We start from the raw sequence: 26843 nt of genomic DNA, 5'->3' as shown, positions 1-26843 counted from the left end.
ATTTATATGTGTGTATGTGTGTGTGTGTATAAGGTATATAGAATATAATATATAAATTTCTTAAAGGATAGGTTTAATTCTTTCTCACTTTTTTGGTCATAGATTTGGCCTAGGGAAAACAAGTAATTTTCTCAGGCAGGCTCATACTTTTGCTCTGATTCAACCCCAGAGTCTAAACATTTGCTCACCATTTCTTTTGAGGAGAAGCTCAGACTGCCAGAAGAGGGAACAGGAAGACAATGGAGAGCGTTCTCTCTATACTTTCCCAGTGATGTTTTAGTGCTTCTTATAGATTAGCTTTCTGGGCAGTTTCTTCATCTTAATGGTTCTGCATTCAGGACGGGGAAGTAAATCTATTACTTCTTGCTGACTATTGTACTTTAACTTATTTCTTCTATGGATCTTTTGAAAGAAAGTGAGAGTGTGTGAAATACGGCCAGAAAACCTACACCAGAAAGAAAGTGTATCGATCTGGTCTGTGGTGAATGTTGGGTGGATGTTTTTTCTTTTTTAAAATCTCTAAACATTAAAAACATACTCTGGAGTCCCATATAACACAGAAAGAAGTGGAGCTATTTTTGTTGATAAAGGTTAGAATCTTCCCCCGGTCATCCTCTCCTTTCTCCTTTTTCCCTTCTTCCTGGTCAACCCCGGAAGACACCTTCCTGATACTTCCCTGACCCCCCAAGAAGCTTGGGAGAATTCAGCCGGGCACATATAACTTGTAATAAGAAAGTAAGTCTTAGAAAAGGGTGACAGGTGCTGGCGCTGTGGCGCAGTGGGTTAAGCCACTGTCTGCAGTGCCAAGTTTCCATATGAGCTCTGGTTCTGGTCCAGCTCTCTGCTAATGCACCTGGGAAGGCAGTGGAAGATGGCCCGACAGCTTGAGCCCCTGCACCGAAGTGCGAGACTCAGAAGAAGCACCTAGCTTTTGGCTTCGGCCTGGACCAACTCCAGCCATTGTAGTCATTTGGGGAGTGAACCAGCGGATGGAAGATCTCTCTCTGCTTCTCTGTAACTCTGACTTTCAAATATATAAATAAGTCTTTTTTTTTTTTTTTTTTTTTTTGACAGGCAGAGTGGATAGTGAGAGAGAGAGACAGACAGAGAGAAAAGTCTTCCTTTTGTCGTTGGTTCACCCTCCAATGGCCGCTGCAGCCAGCGCATTGTGCTGATCCGAAGCCAGGAGCCAGGTGCTTCTCCTGGTCTCCCATGGGGTGCAGGGCCCAAGCACTTGAGCCATCCTCCACTGCACTCCCGGGCCATGGCAGAGAGCTGGCCTGGAAGAGGGGCAACCGGGATAGAATCCGGTGCCCCAACCGGGACTAGAACCTGGTATGCCGGCGCCGCAAGGCAGAGGATTAGCCTGTTAAGCCACGGCGCTGGCCTCAAATACATTAATAAGTCTTAAAGAAAAATGTTGACCAGTCAATGAGGGCAGAAAATATATCCCATCTCTACTTTTTTGTCTTTCCTTCTATTTACTAGGAATGAAAATTAGTCAAAATGTTCTTCTCTTTCCTTGCTGTATCCTGGTTAGGATTTTGGCCAACCATGAGAAAGAAATTAATGAAAATAGAAATCAAATTTTTAAAATGAATCAAACATTCACTTTTTCATTCCCTTTACCTTTCCCTTTTCTTATGTCTTTATTGTACTACTAAGATATATTAATCATCAGATAATAGAAAAATACAGATAAGCTCAAAGAAGCAAAAAGTGTACATTAAATATTTATTTGTCTTTTAATTTTGTTTATGTCATTTCTAGGCTCACAAAAGTCTGAAAGTTTTATGTAAGCAAATTGCCACTTTTAAGTGGATTTTAAAGCTCAACTTCATGCTTTGGAATACCTTAGAAGTAATTAAATTTACCCTGGCTGCTTATTGCTTTTCTCTTTCTACTATTTCATTTAGTATTGCTTCCTGAGTTGTTTGTACTTCTTAGCTGAGCATTATGTGTTGTAAGCTATTTCTAACTCTTGAAATCAAAATAATAAAAATAAACAACACTTCTACTGTTGACAATCTAGTTGAAACCCTGGTCAGTTTATGATTGAATTGCAAATGTCCTAGCTATTCTCATATTTCCTTTCTGTCTCTTTCTCTCCCACTAACCTTTATCCCATATTCGTTTTGCCACGTAACTTCCAGTTCAACCTTCCTAAAACGTAAGTCAGTATGTGCCACTCTCTTGCAAGAGTTTTTAGTGGCTTAGTCAGAATAAAGCAGGTAATATTTGTTATATGGTTTCTGTGTATTAATCACTCTTCTATTAACTCATTTAGTCCTTAAGGTGTCTCCTTGAGGAAGAGTTTATTGTTAGCCGCACACAGAGAAGGTAGGCACATTTTTCTAGGCCCACACATCTAGCAAGTGGTGGGTGCTCCTAGGCAGTAAGACTTTGGTGTTTAACTGCTTCTATTTTGTTCCTGCCACACTCCTCAGGGTGGGCTACAAGGCATGTCTCACTGTTCTCCCATTATTAACCCATCCTGACTCTCAGCTCAAGCCAAGACACTCCCTGTTCTCTCGCTCCAGCAAGCATGCTGGATGGGACTGTTGTAACAGAAGACCAGGTAGCTTACAAGCAACAGAATTTACTTCTCACTGCTCTAGAAGCTGGAAGGTCCAACCCGGTCAACTGTCTGCAGATTCTGTGTCTGGCAAGGACCTATTTCCTGGTTCAGAGTTGGTGCCTTCTTGCAGAGTAAAGGAGGAGCAAACTTTTTTTTTTTTTTTAAGATTTTGTGTATTTATTTGAGAGGCAGAGTTACAAACAGAGAGAGAAAGGTCTTCCATCTGCTTGTTCACTCCCCAGATGGCCACTACAGCTGAGTTGATCTGAAGCCAGAGCCAGGAGCTTCTTCTGGGTCTCCCACGCAGGTGCAGAGGCCCAAGCACTTGGGCCATCTTCTACTGCTTTCCCAGGCCACAGCAGAAAGCTGGTCGGGACTAAAACTGGCGCCCGTATGAGATTCCAGCACCGCATTCAGAGGCTTATCCCACCACACTACAATGCTGGTGCCAGGAGCGAACTCTTTATACAGGGATCCCATATCCTCAGGGACACGGGATACCCTCTGCCCGAATCCTGAGGGCTGCATCCTCCTGACCTAATCATCCCCAAAGATGTTTCCTAATACTAACACTTTGCAGATCAGGAATTCAACATGTGAATTATGTGAGGAAGATACAAGCATTCACACGGAGCCCATGCTTTACTGCTTTCTCCTTCCATGCCCTGCCTTCAAATGCTCCTTTGTTCCATTGTGTGTCCATTGTTCCTGGATCAGGCCAACTAAATGTGATTTCTCCTTTTCTGCACTTCCAACTAGCACTCACTTGGGATTTGTACTTTATAATGTTGTCTTTGTCTTTTACTAATTCATGCAAAGGTTTCTTATTTCCTCTAGATTATAAATTCCCTGATGGCTAAATCTTTTCTCCATATCTCTGCCTCAACTGAAATAGAGCATAAGTAACATAGATGTATCAATGAGAACTCTTTTATTTGCAAAACACAACAAACTAACACACGGACAAAGGAATTTATTGAGTTGGTAAATTGACAGTGAATCTGCCTTCATGCTTAACAGGCTCCAGGGACAAGGTCACTAGATACCTCTCTGTCTCTCCCTCTCATTCTCACTGGCAAAGCCTGCCTTCTTTCTGCATGTTGTCTCATTCTTTCTTTCAGTGGTTAGATATGTTCCACATGACAGGAAAGATGACTTCCAGGCATTCCCAGTTCAGAAACACAGCTACTTCTCTTCTGAGACCACACAGGTCACCAGCCACCCCAGTCAGCACTGGTGACCACGAGTGCATGGCTGGAGCAAGTCCTGTGGTCTTCTAGGGCTGCCATAAACAAAGGACCAAAGACTAGGCAACCTAAACAACAGAACTTTATTTCTCAGGGTTTTGGAGGCTGGAAGTCCAGGCTTGTGGTATCAGCAGATTTGGCTTCTGCTGAGGCCTTTCTTCTTGACTCGCATGTGACTGCCTTCTCACAGTGTCCTCGCAGGGTTTTTCCTTTATACATGTGTATTTCTGGGTCCTAATTTCTTCTGATAAGAAAGATACGAGCCCTATTGAATTAGGGCCCACCCTAATGATTCTAGCTTATCCTAGTAACCTCTTTAAAGGCTGTGTCTCCAAATATATAGTCATATGCTTAGATCCTGGGGGTAAGGACTTCAACATGTGACTCTTGGGTAGATATGACTAACCCATAACAGCCAATGATGGGCAGAGGAGTCAGGGAATGTTGATGGAGAGTTCTATCAACTCTAAAGACAGGAGAGAACATACTCCCCAAGGAACAATGGACAATATGCAGACAAAACAACAGGTAGACTAGCAAACACCTTTACCAATAGGCTGAATGCCTGCCCCTGGACTAAGATTTTGATTCATTCATTATACATTTTCCAAATCCATGAGGGACAGTCATTAGCTGCAACAAGTTAAGACACTCAGGATGCTCATGTTGCAATTCACAGTGCCTGGGTTTGAGTCCTGGCTCTGCTCCCAGTTACAGCTTCCTGCTAATACAGATCTTCAGAAACAGCAGGTGATGATGTCTTAGGTGGTTGGGTTCCTGCTACTTGCATCACCAACTCAGACTGAGTTCCAGGCTCTGGCTTTCACATGATCCAGCCCTGGCTGGTGCAGGCATTTGAAGAATGGCTCAATGGGTGGGAGCTCTCTGTCTGCCTATCTTTCAAATAAATAAATATTTTTTATTTACATAGAGAAAAAGAGATTGAAGGTTGAAGTGTGTTGAACTTTATGACAACCACTCTCCCAATCTCCTTCTGGTGGTAAAGGCAGACATTGAACAACAACAATGAAATTAGAATTTTTTTTGACAGGTAGAGTTAGACAGTGAGAGAGAGAGACAAAGAGAAAGGTCTTCCTTCCATTGGTTCACCTCCCAAATGGCTGCTATGGCAGGCATGCTGAGGCCGGCGTGCCATGCCCATCCAAAGCCAGAAGCCAGGCGCTTCCTCCTGGTCTCCCATCTGGGTGCAGGGCCCAAGGACCTGGGCCATCCTCCACTGCACTCCCAGGCCACAGCAGAGAGCTGGACTGGAAGAGGAGCAACCAGGACAGAATCCAGCGCCCCAACCGGGACTAGAACCCGGTGTGCCAGTGCCGCAGGTGGAGGATTAGCCAAGTGAGCCGTGGTGCCGGCCATGAAATTAGAATTGTAATGAATGAAAAGGAGTGTTTTGGTAAATTTTTAGGACTGAAAGCTTTTTTCATTCAATTTCATGGAAGTCCAGGGACATGCACTGATTTCTGATTTGCAACGTATCGTCAATATTAGAGAAAAAAAGCCCATTAACAGGAGGCATTCATAGCTGACATGCACACAACTTCATACATTTATGTTGAATGACACTATTCACAGAAAGATTATGCTTATTATGCCTCAGCTCTTGAACTTCTATTGTGACTGTAGTAGTTAATAGTAGTTTCTTAGGACCCACAGATACTTAGTTTCTGCCAATCTGATGTAGCTTGTTGGAAAATATGAATGTGTATCAAAAAGCTCACTGGGAATGGCTATTATGAAAAAAGTATGTACGGATTTTGAATTACTTTTGCACCAAAACAAATTTTTCTTTAGTTCTATTTTTCTCACAAACTTTATGAAGTTTCCCCACATATTGATACAAACTTAAAATGAGAGCAGCAAGCTATCAGCCAGGTGAAATATACTCATTTTCCTAAATATAATCTCTTTTTTAAAAAAGACTTCTTTATGTAAAGGCAGAGTTACAGAGCGGGTAGAAGCAGAGAGTGAGAGAGAGAGAGAGAGAGACACAGGGAGAGAAAGAGAGAGAGGTCTTCATCCAATGGCCAAAGCAGTGAGGATCCGAAGCCAGGAGCCCGGAGCTTCTGCTGCATTTCCTGTGCAGGTGCAGGGGCCTAAAGACTTGGGCCAGCTTCTACTGCTTTCCCAGGCCATAACAGAGGTGGATCAGAAGAGAAGCAGCTGGGACTCAAACCAGCACCCATATGCTGCAGGTGGCTGCTTTATCCACTATGCCACAGCGCTGACACGACCTCCTCCCCGATACAATCTTAGATGCTTTCATTGCAGATGGTGAAGCTGTGATTGGAAAGGTTTTGTATCTCGGCAGAAGTATAATTTGAGAATGAATGACATAATTTTGGAAGGTTCTTTCCTCTGTGATGACAGGGTGCGCTCCTTTCTGGGAGAGAGGTATTGACTATGACACAGTTATCTCCATTCAAATCCTGTGATGCACTCCATCAATAACTTTTCAGACTATTTTCTTTAAACTTCCCCTAGCACCATCTAATGGCAAAACACAGAACTTCCTCTTGCTTCTGAGTCACTTAAATTAATGGCATCATACAGGCAGAGGAGCAGTACAATCCCAGTGTTGATAGTCGTTTCATAAATGGGTAGCATTTCAAATAGTCAGTTTAGCCCGAAAAGGACAAAAGCAAGTTATTCACCCATCTTAACCAAGAGCACCTTTTCACTCCTATTTTGTCTCACCTATTCCTGAACATCTGTGAGTATGTATGTACTGATACCAACTCTAACCCAGATGTGGCCAATTACAGTGAAGGCAGAAGTCAGGAATCCTATGGCCAGGGTATGTGGGAGCCTTGCTCTAGTTCCACTAAGTTGGTAGGTGGAGTTGTGTGATTGGAAAAGTTCATTTGTGCCTCTTTCTGAACGTGATAAAATGAAATAATTACACTGACCTTTCTTTCCTCATAGAGTTGTTGTAAAAATGTTTTTAAAAGAACATGTATTATTAAATGTATAAAAGTCATACATAAGAAGTTCTTACTCAGAATGTCTACAAGTTGATTTGCAGAGAAAACTGAATGAGGTTTTCATTGTTTCACATGGACATAAAACTGTCACAGCAATATGTATTGTTCTTTCCAGAGACATTCTGATTTAGAAAGAATCAAGTAAGTAGACAGTCAGGGGTTGAGTTCAGTCACCAAGGAAAATAAGTACACATTTTTACGTCTTTTACAGCTAATTACAGTGAGGCCTTATGATTTGTTATGTGATTGTTTTATGTATAAATAACACTAAAAATAACAAAAAATAACATAGCTTTTTTTGAGTTAGATGTCAGACACTGTCAAACACTTTATACACTTCATTCTTTTTTTTTTTTATTAAACTTTTATTTAATGAATATAAATTTCCAAAGTATAGCTTGTGGGTTACAATGGCTTCCCCCCTCCCATAACTTCCCTCCCGCCCGCAACCCTCCCCCCTCCCGCTCCCTTTCCCCTTCCATTCATGTAAAGATTCATTTTCAATTCTCTTTGTATACAGAAGATCAATTTAGTATATATTAGGTAAAGGTTTCAACATTTTGCCCATATACACTTCATTCTTTTAACCTTCTTTAACCATATAGGGAACAGATATTTTCATGTCTGTTTTAGAAGAATAAAAGGATGCTCTAAGAATCTTTGGATTCCACAGTCATAAAGCAGTAGATCTATACCTGAAGTACAATCCGGTAACTGTTACAATAGACTTGAACCAGGGCACTGTGTTGTAAGCCTGTCTCATAATGCAAGAAAGTTAGAAAGAAGCCATTGAAAGAAAACTGTTACACCTGGGTTTACTGAGAAATTGAAATTGTTTATTCTTTTATCATGTTTAATTTTTTTTTATGTGAGAAGTAGAGACAGAGACAGAGAGAGGGAGAGAGAGAGAGAGAAAGAGAACACCCAACCACTTGTTCACTCCCTTAATATATGCAGTGCCCAGGGCCAGAGCCAGGAGCTGGTTTCCTTTTGCTTTGTTTCTATGTTCTGTTAGGGACCTCAGCAGGCAGGAGTTGCCAGCCATGGGAGAGTTAGAAACTCCAGTCCTGGGCACTCATGGGTAGCGCCTCCTTGAGGGGCATCCTTATCCTTTCTTCTTTTCTCTGTTATCTTTTCTCCTGAGGTGCCTACTCCAGACTCAGCTCCCCACACCATCTACAACCTTTCTGGACAACATAGGAATTTTACAATGACAAACCTCATTCTGTAGCCACAGGCCTGGGGTTAGAGGGAGTGGGGTGTGGAGTGTAGCCACCAGCCTTCAGGTCTGAGACTCTGTAACAAGAGTGACCCCCGCCTGGGCCACTTAGGGTGGCTAAAAATGAGTTGCCTTGGCTTTTTGAAGCTACTTTTTCTGGCCTTCCTGGGAGGTCATATGACATAGTATTCTTTAGAATTCGATGGCTGTGCTACCAAGCCAGTTTGTAAAGCACAGATCTGGGAATGAGGATTAACAAATGTAAGTGGAGCCAAATTATGGTGTTTTTTTTTGGGGGGGGGAGGGAATTTTGGCTCTGGAAAATAATTTTCAGAAGTAATAACACTTTGACCAGATGGCAAATGTGCTACAGGGCAGTGAGTAGATAGGAGCGACTGAGCCAGGCTGCATATGGGCAAATCCCATCCTGGCCACTTAATTACCCAGTATCCTTGAGCAACTTTTCTTAGCTTCTTTGTACTCCAATTTTCTGTGGGTAATGTGGGGTGATCATGACTGTGCCTCCTTGGGTTGTTAAGAGGATAGAATGAGTAAAAACATCTAAAGTAGTAGTTGGAACAGTACACAGAGGGAACCCACAATAAATGTTATGTATCATGAATTGTTCTCTTAATAAGTATCTCTGTAAGTATTAGTTGATAATTATTAGCTACTCCTTTAATCTGTTTGGTGAAATCTGTTTTGCAGTACTCAACAACTTGGGGATAGAACTTGCATGCTTAAATGGTCATAGAAATATTTTCTTTGCCTTTAGTTAGTTACTCTCACTATCTTCAGGCCCCTTCCCCTTAAAGTCCTTAACCAACTACTTCTAGATCATCTTAACACAATCTTCCATTCTGATCAGATTCCATGTTCTGTTTTGATCGTGGATTATTGACACAAGGTTAATCTGGAATGAAATGTCCATAACTCACCTATATGCATAATTTCAACAAACTTTTATAATATTCCAACTAAAATATTAAGGACAAATAAAAGGAAAATAATTTATAATGTGAGAGGGCTTCAAAAAGTTCATGGAAATGGAATTTAAAAAATTTATTTTATTGCCAAAATTTTTTATATCCATTGAGTTTTTTATAATAAATGCACTTCCCATGAATTTTTTGAATACCCATTGTATAACTACATAGGTAATAGGGTGTCATAAAGTAGTCAAATACTCCATGCATATTTAGAACCACCAGAAATGTGGCAGCTATATATTGAGATTGTAGCAGTTGCATTTCAGGGGAAATTAAGATTCTATGGCTCCCATTGCTGTTGGTGGTGTGCCTTTCCAAAATGCTGAACAACCTTGGAGAAAAGTCACAAATTAAAGAAAGCTTAGTATTCCTTACTTGACTTGAAATTGCACTCCTAAAAACTTCAGTAAGTAAAATGCATGGGTTTTACAAATAAAATAGGGTTAAGCTGCAGGTTCACACCAGGCTTTTCCTCTGCCTCAAGATCCAGAGAGACATTAAGAAGTGATGTGTACAGAGGACAACACTCTGTTGTGCAAGGTGATTCAGCTGAGTAGCAGCTGCTGGCATACATGCACTGGCTGAAGGGGATGGGCACCTAACTATTTAACATATGCTCAAAGTTTTGCCTTACCAGTCAGTCCATACCAAATAAATCCCAGACTTGTACAACACAAGGCATCAACCTCACATTATGGCCTTCATTCAGTGCATGTCATTCCTAATCATTGTGATGTTCCCAAGGTTCCCCCTTGGTCTTAAAGGGTGTGTGCTATGAGCTCATGAGCACAATCCTCTCTTCCTTAGCACACCATTCACCACTTGCCCATTTTGCCCTGGTGCCCTGTGGCCATCTGCTTCCACTGCACTCTTCAGGTCATGCCCACCCACCCAAGACTCTCTGCCAACACCAGAGCCCTGTGTATTGGAGGCTGCTCTGGCTGCACTGTCCACAGCCAGGCTGGGGTGTCGTGATCAGCTCAGGGATTTGTACTGTTCCTGCTGCTTCTCCTGCTGCTGCTGTAGCTGTTGATGCCTCATCCTGTCGTGCCAGTCACTGCCCTTCACATGCCCTGGAAGTCCCTCTGTGTTTCTCTAAAGCGTGCATAAATCAAAACAAAATGAGTTTTATCACTTCAGTAGGAAAAATCCTTCTTTATACTTTTTTTTCTATTATCTGTAATGTTATATTCTCAATGTATCATGGAGAACTGGAAATACATTTTTAAAATATTGTTTCAGCTTTTGACTTAAAACCTGGAGTAGTAGAGCCTGTGGAATGTAAGAACAATGCACTCAAGCTGCCCTCCTCTTTCATGGCGTCCTGTTATTCTTGGACTCCTCTTGTGCTGCTTCTTTCTCTGATTAATGACAGGAGCCTCACTGTTAGGCCTCACTCACAGTTCTTCAAGTCAAGGTTGGAGTTATTTGACTCCTAGACGACCATAGATTAGTTTCACACTACAAATCCAATGCATTGTTGAATAGTAACCAGAGAGTATCTTGCAATTTCTTATTGACCCTAGGGTTTAAGATACCAATATCAACAAAAATAGGTATGCGTCCCTTCTTTTCCTATTAGCAGGGGCTGTGATGGTGTGTTTAACGCCACTGCATGCCAACAATCCAACAATGCCACAGCTGCACCTAAAATATTTCTCTTGAGCAGACTTTGGATCAAGGGCTGTATTTATCCTTTGAGCAGAAAGTCATAACTATTTATATCCCAGGGATCCAAATATTGCAGAAGCAGGAAAGGTTACTTTGACTCTAAATACAGACTTCGGAAGAAAAACAGAGCGATGACGTGTTTAAGTAAACTGGTTATGCCTTATTTGTCTTCTTCAGTGCAGTATTTTGTAATGCTTCTGTTTCCAGATCCCTTCCCTCTGTCATGTGTGGGTAAAACAGCCAATCTTAGAACAGCTCTGGGTCATTTAAGGGAAATAACTTTAAGCTATATTCATAGCAGGCCATAAAAAAGCAACGATACCACCCACAAAGTGATGTGTATTTAAAGTTTTTCAATTACATGATTTATTGATAAATTTACATATGTTGTGCTAAGAGAGAAATGAGAAATGTGCCAGGTGTACTCTGAATTTTTAGTTAAGGGAATCTTACCTACTGGGCAGATTGCAATAGATATTTTGTTGTTTATAAGCTACTGAAATATTTTAAGCCAGTGGTGAGTGAAAAACCTTTAATTACTCCGATTATGGCTCATGGAAGAAAGGAAAATTGAGAAGAAAAACAAAAAAAGGTAGAGCTGTGTTAATTTTTAACATTTCTTATCAGAAACATGTATCCGGGTTGGGTGTTTGGCACTGCAGTTAAGATGCCACTTGGGACACCCACGTCTCCTATTTAAGTTTCTGTGTTCAAGTCCTGGCTCTGCTCCTAATTCCAGTTTCCTGCTAATGTGCACCCTGGTAGGCATCAGCTTATGACTCAAGTAGTTCAGAGCCTGCCACCAGCATGGGAGACCTGGATCTAGCTTCCGCTTGGTTAATACTGGCTGTTGCCAGCATTGGGGAAACAAACCCACAGATGGGTCTCTGTTGTTTCTCTCTCTCTCTCTCTCTCTTTCTCTCTCTCTCTCTCTCTCCCTCCCCCCTCCCTCTCCCTCTCCCTCTCTCCATCTCCCTTTCAAAACAAATGCATAAAAAAAAAAGAAACGTGTACCCTAAAGTCAGTTCAAGCTCTTGGAACTAATGAATACGGTAAATTTTTAAGTGATTTGGGAAATGGAGGCTAGATTTAGGGGAGTAGAAGAAAATGCAGAATAAAGAACAACCTTCTCTGAGAATCAGTGGTAGTTGCAAGTTGGAGACAGATGAAGTGATTGGTTTTGAAGCACCATGCTGAAATCCTGCATTGCAGATCATTTGATGGATAATGATGGCCATGAACTCTTGTCACTTTCGATACTAGATCCACGAAATTGAACGAACACTCTTGAGTTCAACCTTTCTCTGAAAAGAAACTTCATGTGCATTTTTCTAAATCTGCTTTTGTTCAAACACCAGTGACATCTCCTTCCCTCAGAGGGGAGTGGCCCCAACAGCCGATCAGGCGACAGAACACGACCCCAACCACAGAGGACTGAGCCAGGCTTGGCAGAGACTCAGGCAAAAATGATGCTTTGAGAAACAGCTGAGCACTGTATTGTGTTATGCAAGCAAATAAACTAAAACACCTTTCTCCAACAATAGCAGAGCTGACTCAGAAACCCTGAAGAATAGTGTAAATGTTTTAATAATTGGTTTTATTTGGGGGGGGGGGGCAGGTTGGAGGGTCCGGTACAGACAAAATGGCAACAAAAAGGGGATTAATCTTACCCAACACAAAATTAAATTTCTGCCAAAGTCTGTCCTTACAACCTTCTCTCTCCAGTGATTTCACTCCAGCTCACCAAAACACTGTTCTGTCCAGGCTCTCTTGCATTTCTCTCATATAGATTAACAAATCAATTTGTTTTCCCCATTACTCCAAACAATGTAACTAAGACTTGGTTTTCAAATAAGCAAGTAACCTTCTTCCTCAAGGAGGGAAAGAAGAGTAGAATTGCTGGCAGTGGTTTAAGTAGCTGTCTGCAGCACTGGCATCCCATATGGGAACTGAAGTCTCACTTCTGATCCAAGTCCCTGCTAATGCACCTGGGAAAGCAGCAGAAGATGGCCCAAGTGTTTGGGCTCTTGCACCCAGATAGGGTTCCAGTTCCTGTCTTGGCCCAAACAAGCCTAAATCATTGTGGCCATTTAGGGAGTGACCCAGCAGATGGACGATCTCTCTATTTATCTCTCCATCCATCTGTAACTCTGCCTTTCAAGTAAATAAATTTTAAAAAAGAAGAGAAAGTCTGTACTTTGACATTTTTTTTTTCAGTTATCCAATAATTTCCTCTTTTAATTTAAAACTAGCTTGAATTATTTCTGCTACTTATAATTCAAGACTTTTAAATTCAGCCTCCATTAGCTGGGTCTATACAGCTAAAATATAACAATGAGTTCAAGTGATTATGTCATAACTCCGTGTCTGAGTGATGCTAGAGCCCACAAGATTTTTTTTAAGATTTATTTTTATTTATTTGAAAGAGTTACAGAGAGACAGAAAAGGAAGAGAGAAAGAGAGAGAGAGAGATCTTCCATCCAGTGGTTCACTCTTCAAATGGCCTCAACAGCCAGGCTTGGCCAGGATGAAGCTAGAAACCAAGAGCTTCATCAGGGTCTCCCACATGGGTTCAGGAACCCAAGCACTTGGGCCATTCATCTTCTACTGCGTTCCCAGGTACATTAGCAACAAGGTGGATCAAAAATAGAGCAGCCAAGACTCACGTGGTACCCATCTGGGATTCTGGAGTTGCAGGTGGCAGCTTAACCCACTAGGCCACAATGCCAGCCTCTCACAAGATTTTTAAAACAATGACTACACAAATTATTTTCCTCAAAATAGCTAACACATTTGATAAGAAACAGGAAGATATAAACAAGTTCTTATCCACCATCTACCTATTCTAATGCACTGGAAACAGTTTAAAACAGGAAGTTCAAAGGTAGGATGGGGGCTGGCACTGTGGCGTGGTGGGTAAAACCGCCATCTGCAGTGCCGGCATATCGTTAGGGTGCTGGTTTGAGACCCAGCTGCTCCACTTCTGATCCATCACTATGCTATGGCCTGGGAAAGCAGTGGAAGATGGTCCAAGTGCTTGGACCCCTGCACTGGTGTAGGAGACCCTGAAGAAGCTCCTGACTCCTGGCTTCGGATCGGTGCAGCTCCGAAGCCATTTGGGGAGTGAATCAGTGGATAGAAGGCCTTTCTCTCTGTCTCTCCCTCTCGCTGTAACTCTACTTCTCAAATAAATAAAATCTTTTTTTAAAAATAAAAGGTATAGGATTGTTGTACAAAACCAAGCCAAAAATGCTGTTTACTGAGACAAAGTACTAATGACAAAACCCTAAAGCCTGTCTTAAGGCAAATTCAGCTTCTAGAAAATAATTAATATGTTTGTGTGTTCATCTAGATACTAAAAACAGATTGGCAGTACAAAAGAGGAGAGATAGCTCAATAAAATTTGAAGTATATCCTTTTGGAAAATAGTCATTTGAATGAAATGTCCTGGCCTAAATTCTATCTGGAAAAGAAGCAGGTTAACTTCACAGGTTAAAATCCAAACAGGAATAGGAAAAAGTCAAAAATTTAATCTCCTAATTAACATTTGTAATAACCAGGAATTATTTATCACTTCAAATGTGAACACCCTTCCCCCTTTGGACCAATTCATTAGTTATTTCTGTAGTCATTTAAAAGATGTATATTAAATAGGTCAGATGGACTTGGCTAGGGATCAACTTAATTAGCTAAGGTTGAAAACCGAGACACCATTTCAGAAACTCTCGTCAGGTTCAGCCTGGCACGTGACTCATGCCCTAGCAATCCCCATCTATTCCAAACCTGACCCTATGGCTTCTAGTCACATCTCTGGTCAATTGGAAGGAAACAACCTGAACACAAATTGTTCAGAAAGAATATGTTGGTCAGTCTCCTAACTAAAATTCTTTTCCAAAATATTTCCATTTTCTAGGTGTGGTTCTGGCATTCTAGCTCTCATTAGATTTTATTTTGCAATTGACTATTGCTTTTCTGTCTCATTCTGGGAGTCAGATATTAGGAAATTCCTGATACCTTAATTATGTATTTGATTTACATATAATGCATTTGCTTGTAAATAATTCAGAACAGAGAATGAAATTGACAGTAATAATATTTATGATTTATTCTACCAAAGATAAAGCATAAAAATGAGAGGTTGAGTTGGCCCTAGAAGTTCCTATTAAAGGGGAGAGATGTTAATGCATGGAATCATTTAAACAGGGGAGATAACCTCCAGAGTCTGAGTTTTACATTTAAATTAGGATTGACTTGAAAATGCTTAAAAAGAATTTGGAATCACTGTTGCAGAGTTCTAGCAAGTCATTAATTACTGTGATGTAAATTCTATCAATAATATTTTATGGTTTACTCCAGAAACCATTCCTGGGGGAAAAAGTTTAATATTAATAAAGTGATTAACTTATTTTCACCATGAGTGGGTTTGGGCAGCCATTCTATTATCATATTTGTTGCACTCTACACTCAGATTTGTAGTAATATTTGTTGGAGGATGTGTTGCAAATTGTTATTAATGATGCTCATTAATTTATACCAATTTATTCATCTTTGGTCTTGCTGAAGTAGTCAAGCATTTTTTTCCATTTTTTATTTCTTTTCCTCTGAAAAATCCCATGTAGAAAAACATCAAAGGAAAATTAAGCTGCCATAAAGTAATAAAACAATCTTTCATGCTATTTGGTCATTGCAGTGAAATCATAGGGCAAGGAAATTGAAGTAGTAGTCTAGACACAGCTTTTATTACCAAGGAAAATGAGTAGAATTCAAGGTTTTTATGTTGTCATGGTCAAAACATAGAGTAGTCCATGGGGAAAATTGTTTTTTGTAGAGTTATGTGACTTTGTCACTTCCACTGAAAAAACAGAAAGGGGAACATTTATGACATGCGTTTACTTAGTGCTCAGTAAGCATTTGATTGATTGATTAGTTGGTGGATATTTTATACAGTGACAGTTTCTTTAAAGTACATTTCTGTGTCATTGATCTGGTCATTTTTATGGGTCAGGCTGTGTCCCCACTTACATCGAGACATGGGCTGCATTTCATGTCCTATAACCGAGTGAAAGTTATTCATTTTCCACAAAGAATACTGTGCTATTTGCATTTGTGGTTTGATTTATGCAGTTATAGTTACAGCATATGAAAGACTCCTAAAGCCTTGGAAAGTATTGATATCAAAGATACATAGGTACAATAATATTAGTCTTGAGAAATGAATTATGAGTTGCCTGGCTTAAGTCTAGTGTTATGTACTACTAATAACTATGTGTTTGGTGCTTAAATTTTCTGAATACTTTGGCCAATGCTATTTGCATAACATGGAAGTAAACATTTATTAAGAAGCTGATGATTTGGAATATACAGATCCCCAAATTATGTCATTTAAACTCAAGATCTGAAGTTGTCCAGGGAGTTTCATCTGTGTATCATAAATCTGCCAGGAGCTAGCTGTGCTATAATTTCTGTTGATTGTTTGAAAAAAAAAAAGTCTGTCTTTGAGCAATATACAGAAGAACAGAATTAAACACTGCAGTAACCGAGTGAGTCCTGGGCTTAGTCCATTCATGGAAACCCAATACATGATTCCTTTAAGTAAGTGAAACAGAAAGGAAGTGATTTGATTTCCTGGGATGGTGCAGTGAGAAACTAATGAAAATCACTGAAAACAAGACTAACTTTACCTGTAGAAGTAGATACTGTGTTTTATTCTAGTCTACACTTTTGTAGTTATCATACATACTTCCTGTTTTATTTTTTTTAAAGATTTATTTATTTATTTGAAAGTCAGAGTTATACAGAGAGAGGAGAGGCAGAGACAGAGAGAGAGAAGTCTTCCATCCAATGGTTCACTCCCCAGTTGGCTGCAACGGCCGGAGCTGCGCCGATCCAAAGCCAGGAGCCAGGAGCTTCCTCCGGGTCTCCCACGCGGGTGCAAGGGCCCAAGGACTTGGGCCATCCTTCATTGCTTTCTCAGGCCACAACAGAGAGCTGGATCAGAAGTGGAGCAGCCAAGACTCAAACTGGCGCCCATATGGGATCCCGGTACTTCAGGCCAGGGCATTAACCCGCTGAGCCACAGCGCCGGCCCCCTGTTTAATTCTTAACACACTAATGTCAAAGATATTTAAGGATCATGTAAAAGAAAATTTAATAGATTAGCCTTTATCTGATAGTCAGTAGTTTTGGGGGCCTCTTAGTGTTAAAGGCATAACATTTTAGCTACACTTTAAGTTTCTAAAGCTAAAAAAAATTTGTAGGTTAGAGAAAACAATAATATTAAACTCCTAGTAGTGGTAGTAGCTTTTTAATGTTTGTTTAGTATTTAATATATGTCAAATGCTGTGCAAAGCATTATAAAGGGAATTTCAAATTTAATTCTGTCAGCATCCATATGAGGTAGGCTTCTCCTTTTAATTACTATTATTATAATTATTATCGTTTTCCAGATAAAGACACTGAACTTAGAAAAACTAAGGAATCAAGTTGTGCTCATACCGATGAATATAGATCCAAGAATAGACATGACAATGTGTTTTCTTGGTCTCACCATGTCTTTATAAGCCCACATTCAGTCTGTTTGGTAAAACAGACAAAGACTGAGCCCCAAATTCATCCCTTCAGGTGTTTCTGTAAGACCCAGTCTTTCTCTTGGCTGTGTACTGGTGGCCTTTTCTTTCTTCTGAGGTTTCCTGGACTCCCAGGGTCTTTGCTGATAGACAGCCCCTTGGCCTTAGGTAGTTCATCTCTGGGGAGCCACTCTCTGCCTCCTCCCTGGGCTTGCTTCAGTGAAGTGGCTGATGTGAGCTAACAAATATCACCTTGCAATAAAGAGAGAAAACCATCCTGCTCATGTGTTCACATTTCCTAGATCTAAACAGTAAGTTCACACTGTACAACTCTATCAAAACTGCTCAGCACTTGGCCTGCTCCTCCTTTTCATTTCAGCCCTCTTTCTCTGGCCAGTGCACAGATCTCTGGCTGAGAAAGACGAAATTGGAGCTCACTTATTAAGTATAGATGTATTTGAGAACCTATGTTTAGTGCCAGCTCAGGCTTTGCACTAGCTTTTTAATGGAGAAAAAAGCAACAACCCAAACAAAGAATGCTTGCCCTTACAGAGTTTACACTCCAGTGCACTGAGAATATCCTCCTGATGCAATTAAAATAATCCCCACCTTGTCCACTCCCCCTGCTTGCCAATGAATTATCAAGTTGGTGAACTTGACTCTACCTTGGGAGTCTATTTTGACTGTACCATTTTGCTCAAGATGTGAAAGCATAGCTGATATTTCTTAAACACTTTATTGAGCTAGGTGAGAGCTTACAGAAGGTCCAGCTGCTGTCTTTCTCCTATAAGATTATTGAATCTCACACAAATGAAAGGGCAGCTGGTTGACCCTGTGGAGCACAGAGCATTGTTAGAATATCCTGAATTGACAGAGGAACTGCATTTCAGTTTTGGCCATTGGACTCTAGCCTCTTAACTTCTCCAATAGGTCACATGCAGCCTCTATTAAAAATTATAATGTTGTACCCAGAATCACAGACACTTAGAATTGTGAAGGACTGTATACATCACCTATTGATTCAGCAAATATATGTCTAGCACCCACTTTACTTGTTACTATACTTATTTTCTTCTAGGGGTTGGCAGAATTTGGATTATGCTTCTATTTATTTCAAAGTACATGCAAAACACTCACCCAGTGATTCCAAGGTCATTTCCATCATCAGAGATTCTAGCCACTGAAACCTTCTTTCTTTTTTTTAAGATTTATTTATTTGAAAGGCAGAGTTACAGAGAGACAGAGGCAGAGAGTGTGTGTGTGTGTGTGTGTGTGTGTGTGAGAGAGAGAGAGAGAGAGAGAGAGAGAGAGAGAGAGAGGTCTTCCATCTGCTGGTTCACTCCCTAGGTGGCTGCAATGACTAGAGCTGAGCCTATCTGAAGCCAGGAGCCAGGACAGGAGCTTCTTCTGGGTCTCCCACGTGGGTGCAGGGGCCCAAGGATTTGTGCCATCTTCCACTGCTCTCCCAGGCCATAGCAGAGAGCTGGATCGGAAGTGGAGCATCCGGGACTTGAACTGGGGCCCATATGGGATGCCGGCAGGGCAGGTGGCAGTCTTACCCACTACGCCACAGCACCAGCCCCTGAAACCTTCTTTCACAAGAGATATGTTTATGCCTTTTCACTCCCTCACCCACCCAGAGCCATCATTGTGTAGTAAAATAAATACTATATTGAACAATGTGTGATTGCTGGTAATTGGTGAATTCAACCAATTTTTTTTTAAACTTTTATTTAATGAATATAAATTTCCAAAGTACAGCTTATGGATTACAATGGCTTCCCCCCTCCCATAACTTCCCTCCCACCCGCAACCCTCCCCTTTCCTGCTCCCTCTCCGCTTCCATTCACATCAAGATTCATTTTCAATTCTCTTTATATACAGAAGATCAGTTTAGTATATATTAAGTAAAGATTTCAACAGTTTACCCCCACATAGCAACACAAAGTGAAAAAATACTGTTGGAGTACTAGTTATAGCATTAAATAACAGTGTATAGCACATTAAAGACAGAGATCCTACATGATATTTTTTAAAAATTAATTTTCTATGCCATTTCTTTTACCATACAAAAGACAATTTTATATGGTCCAGCCTGAGCCATTCTGTTGGCAAATACAAATGCTCCTACTTGTGATCAAAGCAAATTTTGTTTATCTTCACTCTTTTTACTATGTGTGCACACACACACTCCATACTCACAGTTGTTTCTTTCTCCAGGACATGAGACTGGGAAGGAGGAGATTGTGGCCTAAGCTCATGTTTTCCGAGTGTAGTGTTTGGATAACTTCCTTGTCCTCTGGCTTCTGGAAAGACATCACACTCAGGAGGGAAAACTTCGGGAAGTGAATGCTGTAGCTGTGGCTGAGTGTGGCTGTGTTCCCCTACCTGTGGCCATCACTCTTGCTTTGTTAGCTTCTCACACAGCTATGCTTTTGGCTGCTGCTAGAAACTTCTTCCTGGTCTAAGGGTGGTGAGAACTTCCTATTGTGTCAGCCCTGGGGAGTTTCAGTACCCTAGTTGCTTCCCTCTGACCCTCTCTGGTGTGTTAACAGTCTCTTTAATAGTCTCTTAGTAAACAGTCTCTTTAGTCACCTTCATGACTCCGCCATCCAACTCTTTTTGCTGATGCCTGACTCATAGTCATTTCCTGGCTATGACTTCACTTTATGCATATATTAATTTATATTTGCTATGCATGTAATTGATGAGGTGATATTTCTGTAGCTTTCACACCTGTAGGCCAAGTAAATGGTCTCAAGCAGGAAGAACAATGAATATAGCCATAAACAGTACTTATTTATACGTCTAATATAAAAACTACATGTTAATTATTAAATGTTCTAATATCATTGAAAGTTTTATAATAATATTGACTAATCTTAGTTTCCTAATATGGAATGTGAGACAACATTCACATATTTGTAAAATAAAATTATACTTTCACTATTTACTTTCCTATTAATTAGCAATAGGGAAAATCATTAAATCAAATACAATATGAATTTAGCAGATGATCTTTGCTAGTACAAGTATTTTCCCCATGTTTAGTCATTGCCTGCGGTGGGTATGACTAGGTACCATATAGAAGGGCAAAAAATAAATCATCAAATTAAATGTATTTAATTCATTGGAACACCATTTTGTTGCCACCTGGAAGTTGGCTTAGTCCCCCAAAACTAGTTCACTGCTAGAACTAACGTTGCTTGAAGAATTGTCAATGGTCAACATTATCTTCAGAAATTTGGAAAGCTCCGAAGATTGATAAAAATCACATTTTGAATTCTAGAAGATTCTTGACAATGACTTAAACCCATAAAATGTTTATTGACAAGAACCAAAATAAAAACTCATGTGTTTTGGAGCTGATTTAATCTTCCTTTTCATATAACTGCACCCCAGTCAGTCAGCAGGCATTCAGTACCTAGCCCAGTGGATATCAAAAGGCAAGAGAAAAGCACCATCTGATATCCCGAACAAATAGTTAATTTTTGTTCTGGAAGGTCAACAGAATCCTGGCTTAAGAGCTCTGTAAAAATAAGATTAGAGTGGTCATACAGTGTCTATCTGTTCAGTCTTCATATTGTGGTGCAGGAAGGCCTGAAATGTGCATAATGGGCCTTTTATACTTATTACTTTCTAAAATTTTTATAAAGTATGTGTTAATGAATGAGAAGTCTATTGGGAAAACTGTCAGAAAGCCTCATCTCCAAAATGTCTTCCAAGAAGACACAGTAGCTTTAACGTGGTTTGTAGATTTCCAGGCTCTTTGAGTGTGTTGGAGGGTGAAGACAAAAGGGGAGTAGGGTAGTAAACCAGTAGATTTGATTGGCCTGAGAGAGAGTCCTTGGTGGATATGCCAAATCTGTCTGTAACTCTACCTCTCAAATAAATAAATAAATCTTTAAAAAGAAAGAAAGATAAAAGAAAGAGTAACTACAGACAAAAATTCTTTTTGACTAACAACCTAGGGCATTAAATTTCTACAATTATTTATGAAAGTTTTCTAAAATGAAGTTACAGCTCTTTTTTTCCACTTTTTTTTAACTTTTATTTAATAAATATATTTAATTATTAATAGACTTTATTTCTAAATTCTGGCTATAATCAAGTTAAATGAAAATGGATTTATGGGGCCGGCACTGTGGTGCAGCGGGTTAATGCCCTGTCCTGAAGTGCCGGGATCCCATATGGGTGCTGGTTCTAGTCCCGGCTGCTCCTCTTCCAATCCAGCTCTCTGCTATGGCTCGGGAAAGCAGTAAAGGATGGCCCAAGTCCTTGGGCCCTTGCACCCGCGTGGGAGACCTGGAGGAGGCTCCTGGCTCTTGGCTTCAGATTGGCACAGCTCCTGCTGTTGTGGCCAATTGGGGAGTGCACCATCAGATGGAAGACTTCTCTCTCTCTATCTCTACCTCTCCTCTCTCTGTGTAACTCTGACTTTCAAATAAATAAATAAATCTTAAAAAAAAAAAAAGAAAAAGAAAAAGAAAATGGCTTTAGGGGCCGGCGCCTTGGCGCAGTAGGTTAATCCCCTGCTTGCTGTACCAGCGTCCTATATGGGCGCTGGTTCTAGTCCTGGCTGCTCCTCTTCCAATCTAGCTCTCTGCTGTGGCCTGAGAAAGCAGTATAAGATGGCCCAAGTCCTTGGGCCCCTGCACCCATGTGGGAGACTGGGGGAAGTTCCAGGCTCCTGGCTCCTGGCTTGGGATCGGCGCAGTGCACCAGCCGTAGCAGCCATTTGGGGGGTGAACCAATGGAAGGAAGACTTTTCTCTCTGTCTCTCTGTCTATAACTCTACCTATCAAATAAAAAAAAAAAAAAAAGAAAGAAAGCAAATGGTTTTGGATGTCAAGCAGCAGCTAGTTACAGCAATGTTTCTTTTCTTTCTTTATTCTTTTTTATAATCATAAAAAATAACCTCCAAGCCTGGACAAATTAGTACAGGGCCTCATGGCAGCAAAGCAAAAGGGAAATCAGAGAAAATTATGTTATTATCGTATTGCACAAAAAAGATTACAAATTAATTCTCCTGAAGACACAGGAAGTTTTCCTAGTAATAAACTGTAGAAGGCAGAGTCTATTTAGTTAAATTTTAATTAAGAACACTTTTTTTTCTTACTGCAAATTCAAAGGATCGTGTAAACAGCTCAACTTTTTTAAAGCTGTGAGTCTCAAGAAAAGAAATCAACTTCATGGCTCTTCATTTGTCATCTCCAAAAGCAAAGCAGCTTCAGTATTTCTCTTATTATGATGCATTAGAACTTCATTAATAGGAAAGCTTTACAAATATGATGTCGTTTTCCGAGCAAGATCTTACTGTGTTAAATAATGAGATTTGGGAATACATTGAACAGCGTGACTTCTGCTGACTTTTACTTAAGAGTGTGAAGTGTTTTAAATTAGACTATGTGAGTATTGATGAAATGTGCACAAGGGGGAAAAGTAATTGAAAGGCTTTGATCCAGTTTGAGAGCTAGATAAATTATGTGATATAAAAATAAAGCACTGTGACCTAGGAGTAAGGCAACAACAACTCTCACATAATGTTGGAAAGAGTGCAGATTGGGGCAATCCTTTTGGATAGCAACGTGGTAATAGCCAAAACATTTGTAATGCCTTTACTCATTGACCTGGCAATTAGACATAAGCGATAAGAATCTGACCCTACATTCACTGATAAAAGCAAATGTAGAAGAGTGTTCATTGCAGTGTTGTTAAAATAACAAAAGAAAAAAAATTGCAAAAATACTCTAAATAAACAACAATAGAGGAATGACCAAGTTAAATGTAAGTTCATTTAATAGAACATCTTAGACATTAAAGTGATACAGGGGGTAATTCTAACCTGATATAGAAAAGGCTCCAGGTTGGATTAGCAGGTAAATAAACCAGGCATAGACCATTACGATGTCTCCTGTAGATCATGTAAAAAACAGAACGACACACATATATAGGTTTAAGTAGATATATTGATAATGCCAAAATGTATATATTTAATAAATGTATACATCTGATCCATGTGCTTATCTAGATTTCTAGATTGATGCTAGCATTAATCTTTTCATAGACAGAAGGGTTAATTGGAAATTTGTTTTTTCTAACCAAGTATATGCAGTACTTTTGTTTAACATATGCATGTGTATGTTCTTAAGTAAGGGACCATGGTTATTCTTTATTTTTATATACTTAAAAACTAATAATTAATGTTTTACAAAATAATAAAGCATTGCTGTTGAGAATTCCAAGGTCATGAAGCATGTCAGACTTTAAGTGTGAAGCATTGTGTATCAGGAAACCAATGCAAGTTTTTCACGAAGAGCTTTCATCTCAAACAGAAGTCTGCTCCAGCATCCTCTTGGGATGTGTCTCTTAGCTGTGTGGAGCAAGGATTGAAGGGATGGGATAGTTGGAGACACCATTCCTGCCTTCCCTGCTGAGCAAGAATCTTTGAACTCAGTTGTCACAGTTGTGTTCTGAGTCTGTATTAGGAGGATGCACCATAAGGCAAAGGCTTCTCTGAGCATGCGTTCCTACTCAGTGTTCCCACTTTGATTCACAATGGAGAGAAAATTTGTTGCATATTTCCTGTGGACCCCGTACTTCAATGGGGCATACTCTATTTGGGAAGCAACTCCAGAAGGAAACAGTCAAATGACTATTGTCTACTCTTTTGAATCTTTTCAGAATTGCGACTTCCAGTGAGTCCCTCTGTGTGTCTGGCTCAGGAAATACAATTACAACCAAATACTTCAAGGCACCTTTTAAAACCAGTGAAGCCACATATGTGGAAACTATGGGGCTGGAGGCAAGAACTACTGTGAGTTAAACATTTTGATTTGTAATATCCAGCATGTATTTTAGGAGACAGCTGAACAAGAGAAAAGCACAGAACAGATCTAAGGGGTTTGAATTACCAAGTTCTGTTACATAAATTTTAGGCTATACCTTCTTCATAACATCATCATAGAGTTTCTTCTAACCTGATTCAGACATCTCTTGTCATAGAATAAGCATTTGAGTAAATTGAACTTTTATCTGGTGAGTTCTATTAATGAAAGTTGAAAATCTTGACAGTGGAAAACTATAAAGCTTTAATTTTCATTTTATACTTAAATGATATTGCCTTAGTCTGTAAGTATGGTTAAATGCATTTTTTCCCAGCTGTTAATTCAGTTTTATTTATTTGTTTGTTTTTAATCCTCCCAAGATCTAAGAAAGCATCTGTAGAATATGATGTTGTCCAGCATACCTGCAGGGAAAGGATTTTAGGCAGTAGATAAATCAGAGCGAAAAACTCATATTTCAATTATCTTATCACTGATACAATGGAATTTGCCTCATCTAACTTTATAAGGCAATATTTCGGAAATTAATCAGATTCATTGAAGAATTATAGGCATCCTGCACCGAGACTTCAAAAGTTAAAATATTGCCAGATTTTCATTAACCAAACTTAGATGTGTAGTATATAGAACTATGGTTTAGAAAAGCAAATAGTTATACATTTTGGTATCACTAATGATGAAAGTATATTTGCTTCATTATAAAACGTGAAGCGAATTTGGTTTTCCCTGTAGAATGATCTGTTTTCTTAATATCCCTAGTCACCTGGGGTAAGGGATATTAGGTAGAATTGAACTAGGGGGAAAGCATTTGGGCATGTTCTTGGTTACCTGTCTGCTACTGAAAAATGGAACATCTTTTCTTGAAAAGGAGAAGTTCAGGCAAAGGGAGCCAGGGGCAGAAAGGAAAACCTCAGAAAATATTTCATTGCTCCCAAGCTGTAATCTGTATCCCTTTTTTTGGGGTATCATGAGTGTGAGTACATGGATAATGTGACCAATTTCATGCTTACGTACTATTTTCCTACTTTTTTTCTTTGAAAAAATCTTTTGATTAAGTCTACCAGAAAGCAGAACTTTTACCAGTTTGGTTTCTTTCCTTGTACCCCTGTTCCCCCTGGTGGTGATTCTAATAAACAGTTGAAATTGTTTAAAGAAAACCACATACTGAAAGCAGGGCTCCAAAAAGGGCTAGAAGGTAATTTGAAGATTCAATATCGGGAATGGCCCCATGGTGCACTAGGTTAATCCTCCACCTGCAGCGCTGGCATCTCATATGGGCGCCAGTTCTAGTCCCGGCTGCCCCTATTCCAATCCAGCTCTCTGCTATGGCCTGGGAAAGCAGTGGAAGATGGCCCAAGTGCTTGGACCCCTGCACCCATGTGGGAGACTGGGAAGAAGCATCTGGCTCCTGGCTTTGGCTCGGCACAGCTCTGGCCATAGCGGCCATCTGGGGAGTGAACCAACAGAAGGAAGACCTTTCTCTCTGTCTCTCCCTCTCACTGTCTGTTACTCTGCCTCTCAAATAAATAAATAAAAATCTAAAAAAAAAAAAAAGAAAAGAAAAGAAAAGAAAATTCGGTATCTAACCCTACATTGTGGAGCATTAACTGTGTATTTTATTTTTTAGGAATCAAACAAGAGTCCTTGCTCCACACGAAACAACCTTTCAAGCTGAAGATCTCTCCATGATTCTTAAAGCATATGTGTTAGTGACATCCTTAACCCCTTTGCGTGCATTCATTCATTCAACTGGCACAGTTTGGAATCCACCAAAGAGAAAGCGCTTCACTGTCAAGGTAAAGGCTCCATTATTTCACACACAGTACACTGCAGATAAGTAAAATGAGTTGGGCTGCCATCCTCCGACCTTTATGGTTATCAGATCTCTCTGAACAAAGATTGCATCTTTTTATTGCTGCAAGAAGAGATTTTCATTTAATAGGTACAGGTTCAAAAATGAACTGGAAACAGCTTAATTCACCAGGGATCACAAAGGCTACATCTTTTTTTTTTCCTCAACTCTTCATTTTAGTTCAATTCTTTGACCTGTTATAGAGCAAGTTCTCAGATGTACACTATTTTTCTTGACTTTCCACTTTTTCAAGAAAAATAGAGCCAATCTAACAAATGAAAATATAATTCTGTCCTTATGCATTTTGCTTCATCTTGAAAAGCATAATACTTCTTTTATGACACCAGTCAATATGGAATATTTCCTGAATGATAAATAGAGCTCTCAAATGTGCCTAATATAGCAAGCCATGATACAAAGGATGATGAAGTTTTCTGAGAAAAACTTAATAATAACCTAAAAAAGTTTAGTTATATAAGGTGACTCAGGTTAACTTAGTTGAAAATAATTTCTAGTGACAGCGTATTTGATAAAATTTCAGTTTTACAGAGATAATTGTTCGGAGTACAGATAGAAAGAAATTGAAAGGATGTACAGGTGCCTCTTCCAGTTTTAAGTTTTAAGATTCTGAAGTGAAAGAACTTGATCTGTTTTTCAGGATTTACATTACCTAAATTGCATTTTGAATTCTTGAAAAATCCTCTCACAGTGAAAATTTTTTAAATAGCCTGTTTAAATAATATCAATAAAGAAACACATCAGCATGATAAGAGATGCAGCTGTTATATGCTCCACTAAAATAGAGAGTGTACATTTTAAGGAAATGGTATTGGTGACTTAAGTTCTTCAGGGGGCATCCTGTATGTTAAACACA

At 39.8% G+C, this 26843-nt stretch overlaps 1 protein-coding gene across 2 annotated transcripts in view; it reads left to right on the top strand.

The window, feature by feature from the left end:
- Positions 1-26843, top strand: part of CPED1 (cadherin like and PC-esterase domain containing 1) — a 328108-nt gene that overhangs the window by 94496 nt on the left and 206769 nt on the right. For both annotated transcript variants that reach the window (XM_062206775.1, XM_062206743.1), the window contains exons 5-6: positions 23957-24089; positions 25745-25913. In XM_062206775.1, coding sequence (XP_062062759.1) covers positions 23957-24089; positions 25745-25913 — 302 coding nt within the window. The remainder of the gene's footprint in view (positions 1-23956; positions 24090-25744; positions 25914-26843) is intronic.

This window comes from Lepus europaeus, chromosome 1, assembly GCF_033115175.1.
Source record: "Lepus europaeus isolate LE1 chromosome 1, mLepTim1.pri, whole genome shotgun sequence".
Taxonomy (NCBI): Eukaryota; Metazoa; Chordata; class Mammalia; order Lagomorpha; family Leporidae; genus Lepus; species Lepus europaeus.
Note: the sequence above shows the minus strand (reverse complement) of the source record. Positions and strands in the feature narration are given on the sequence as shown.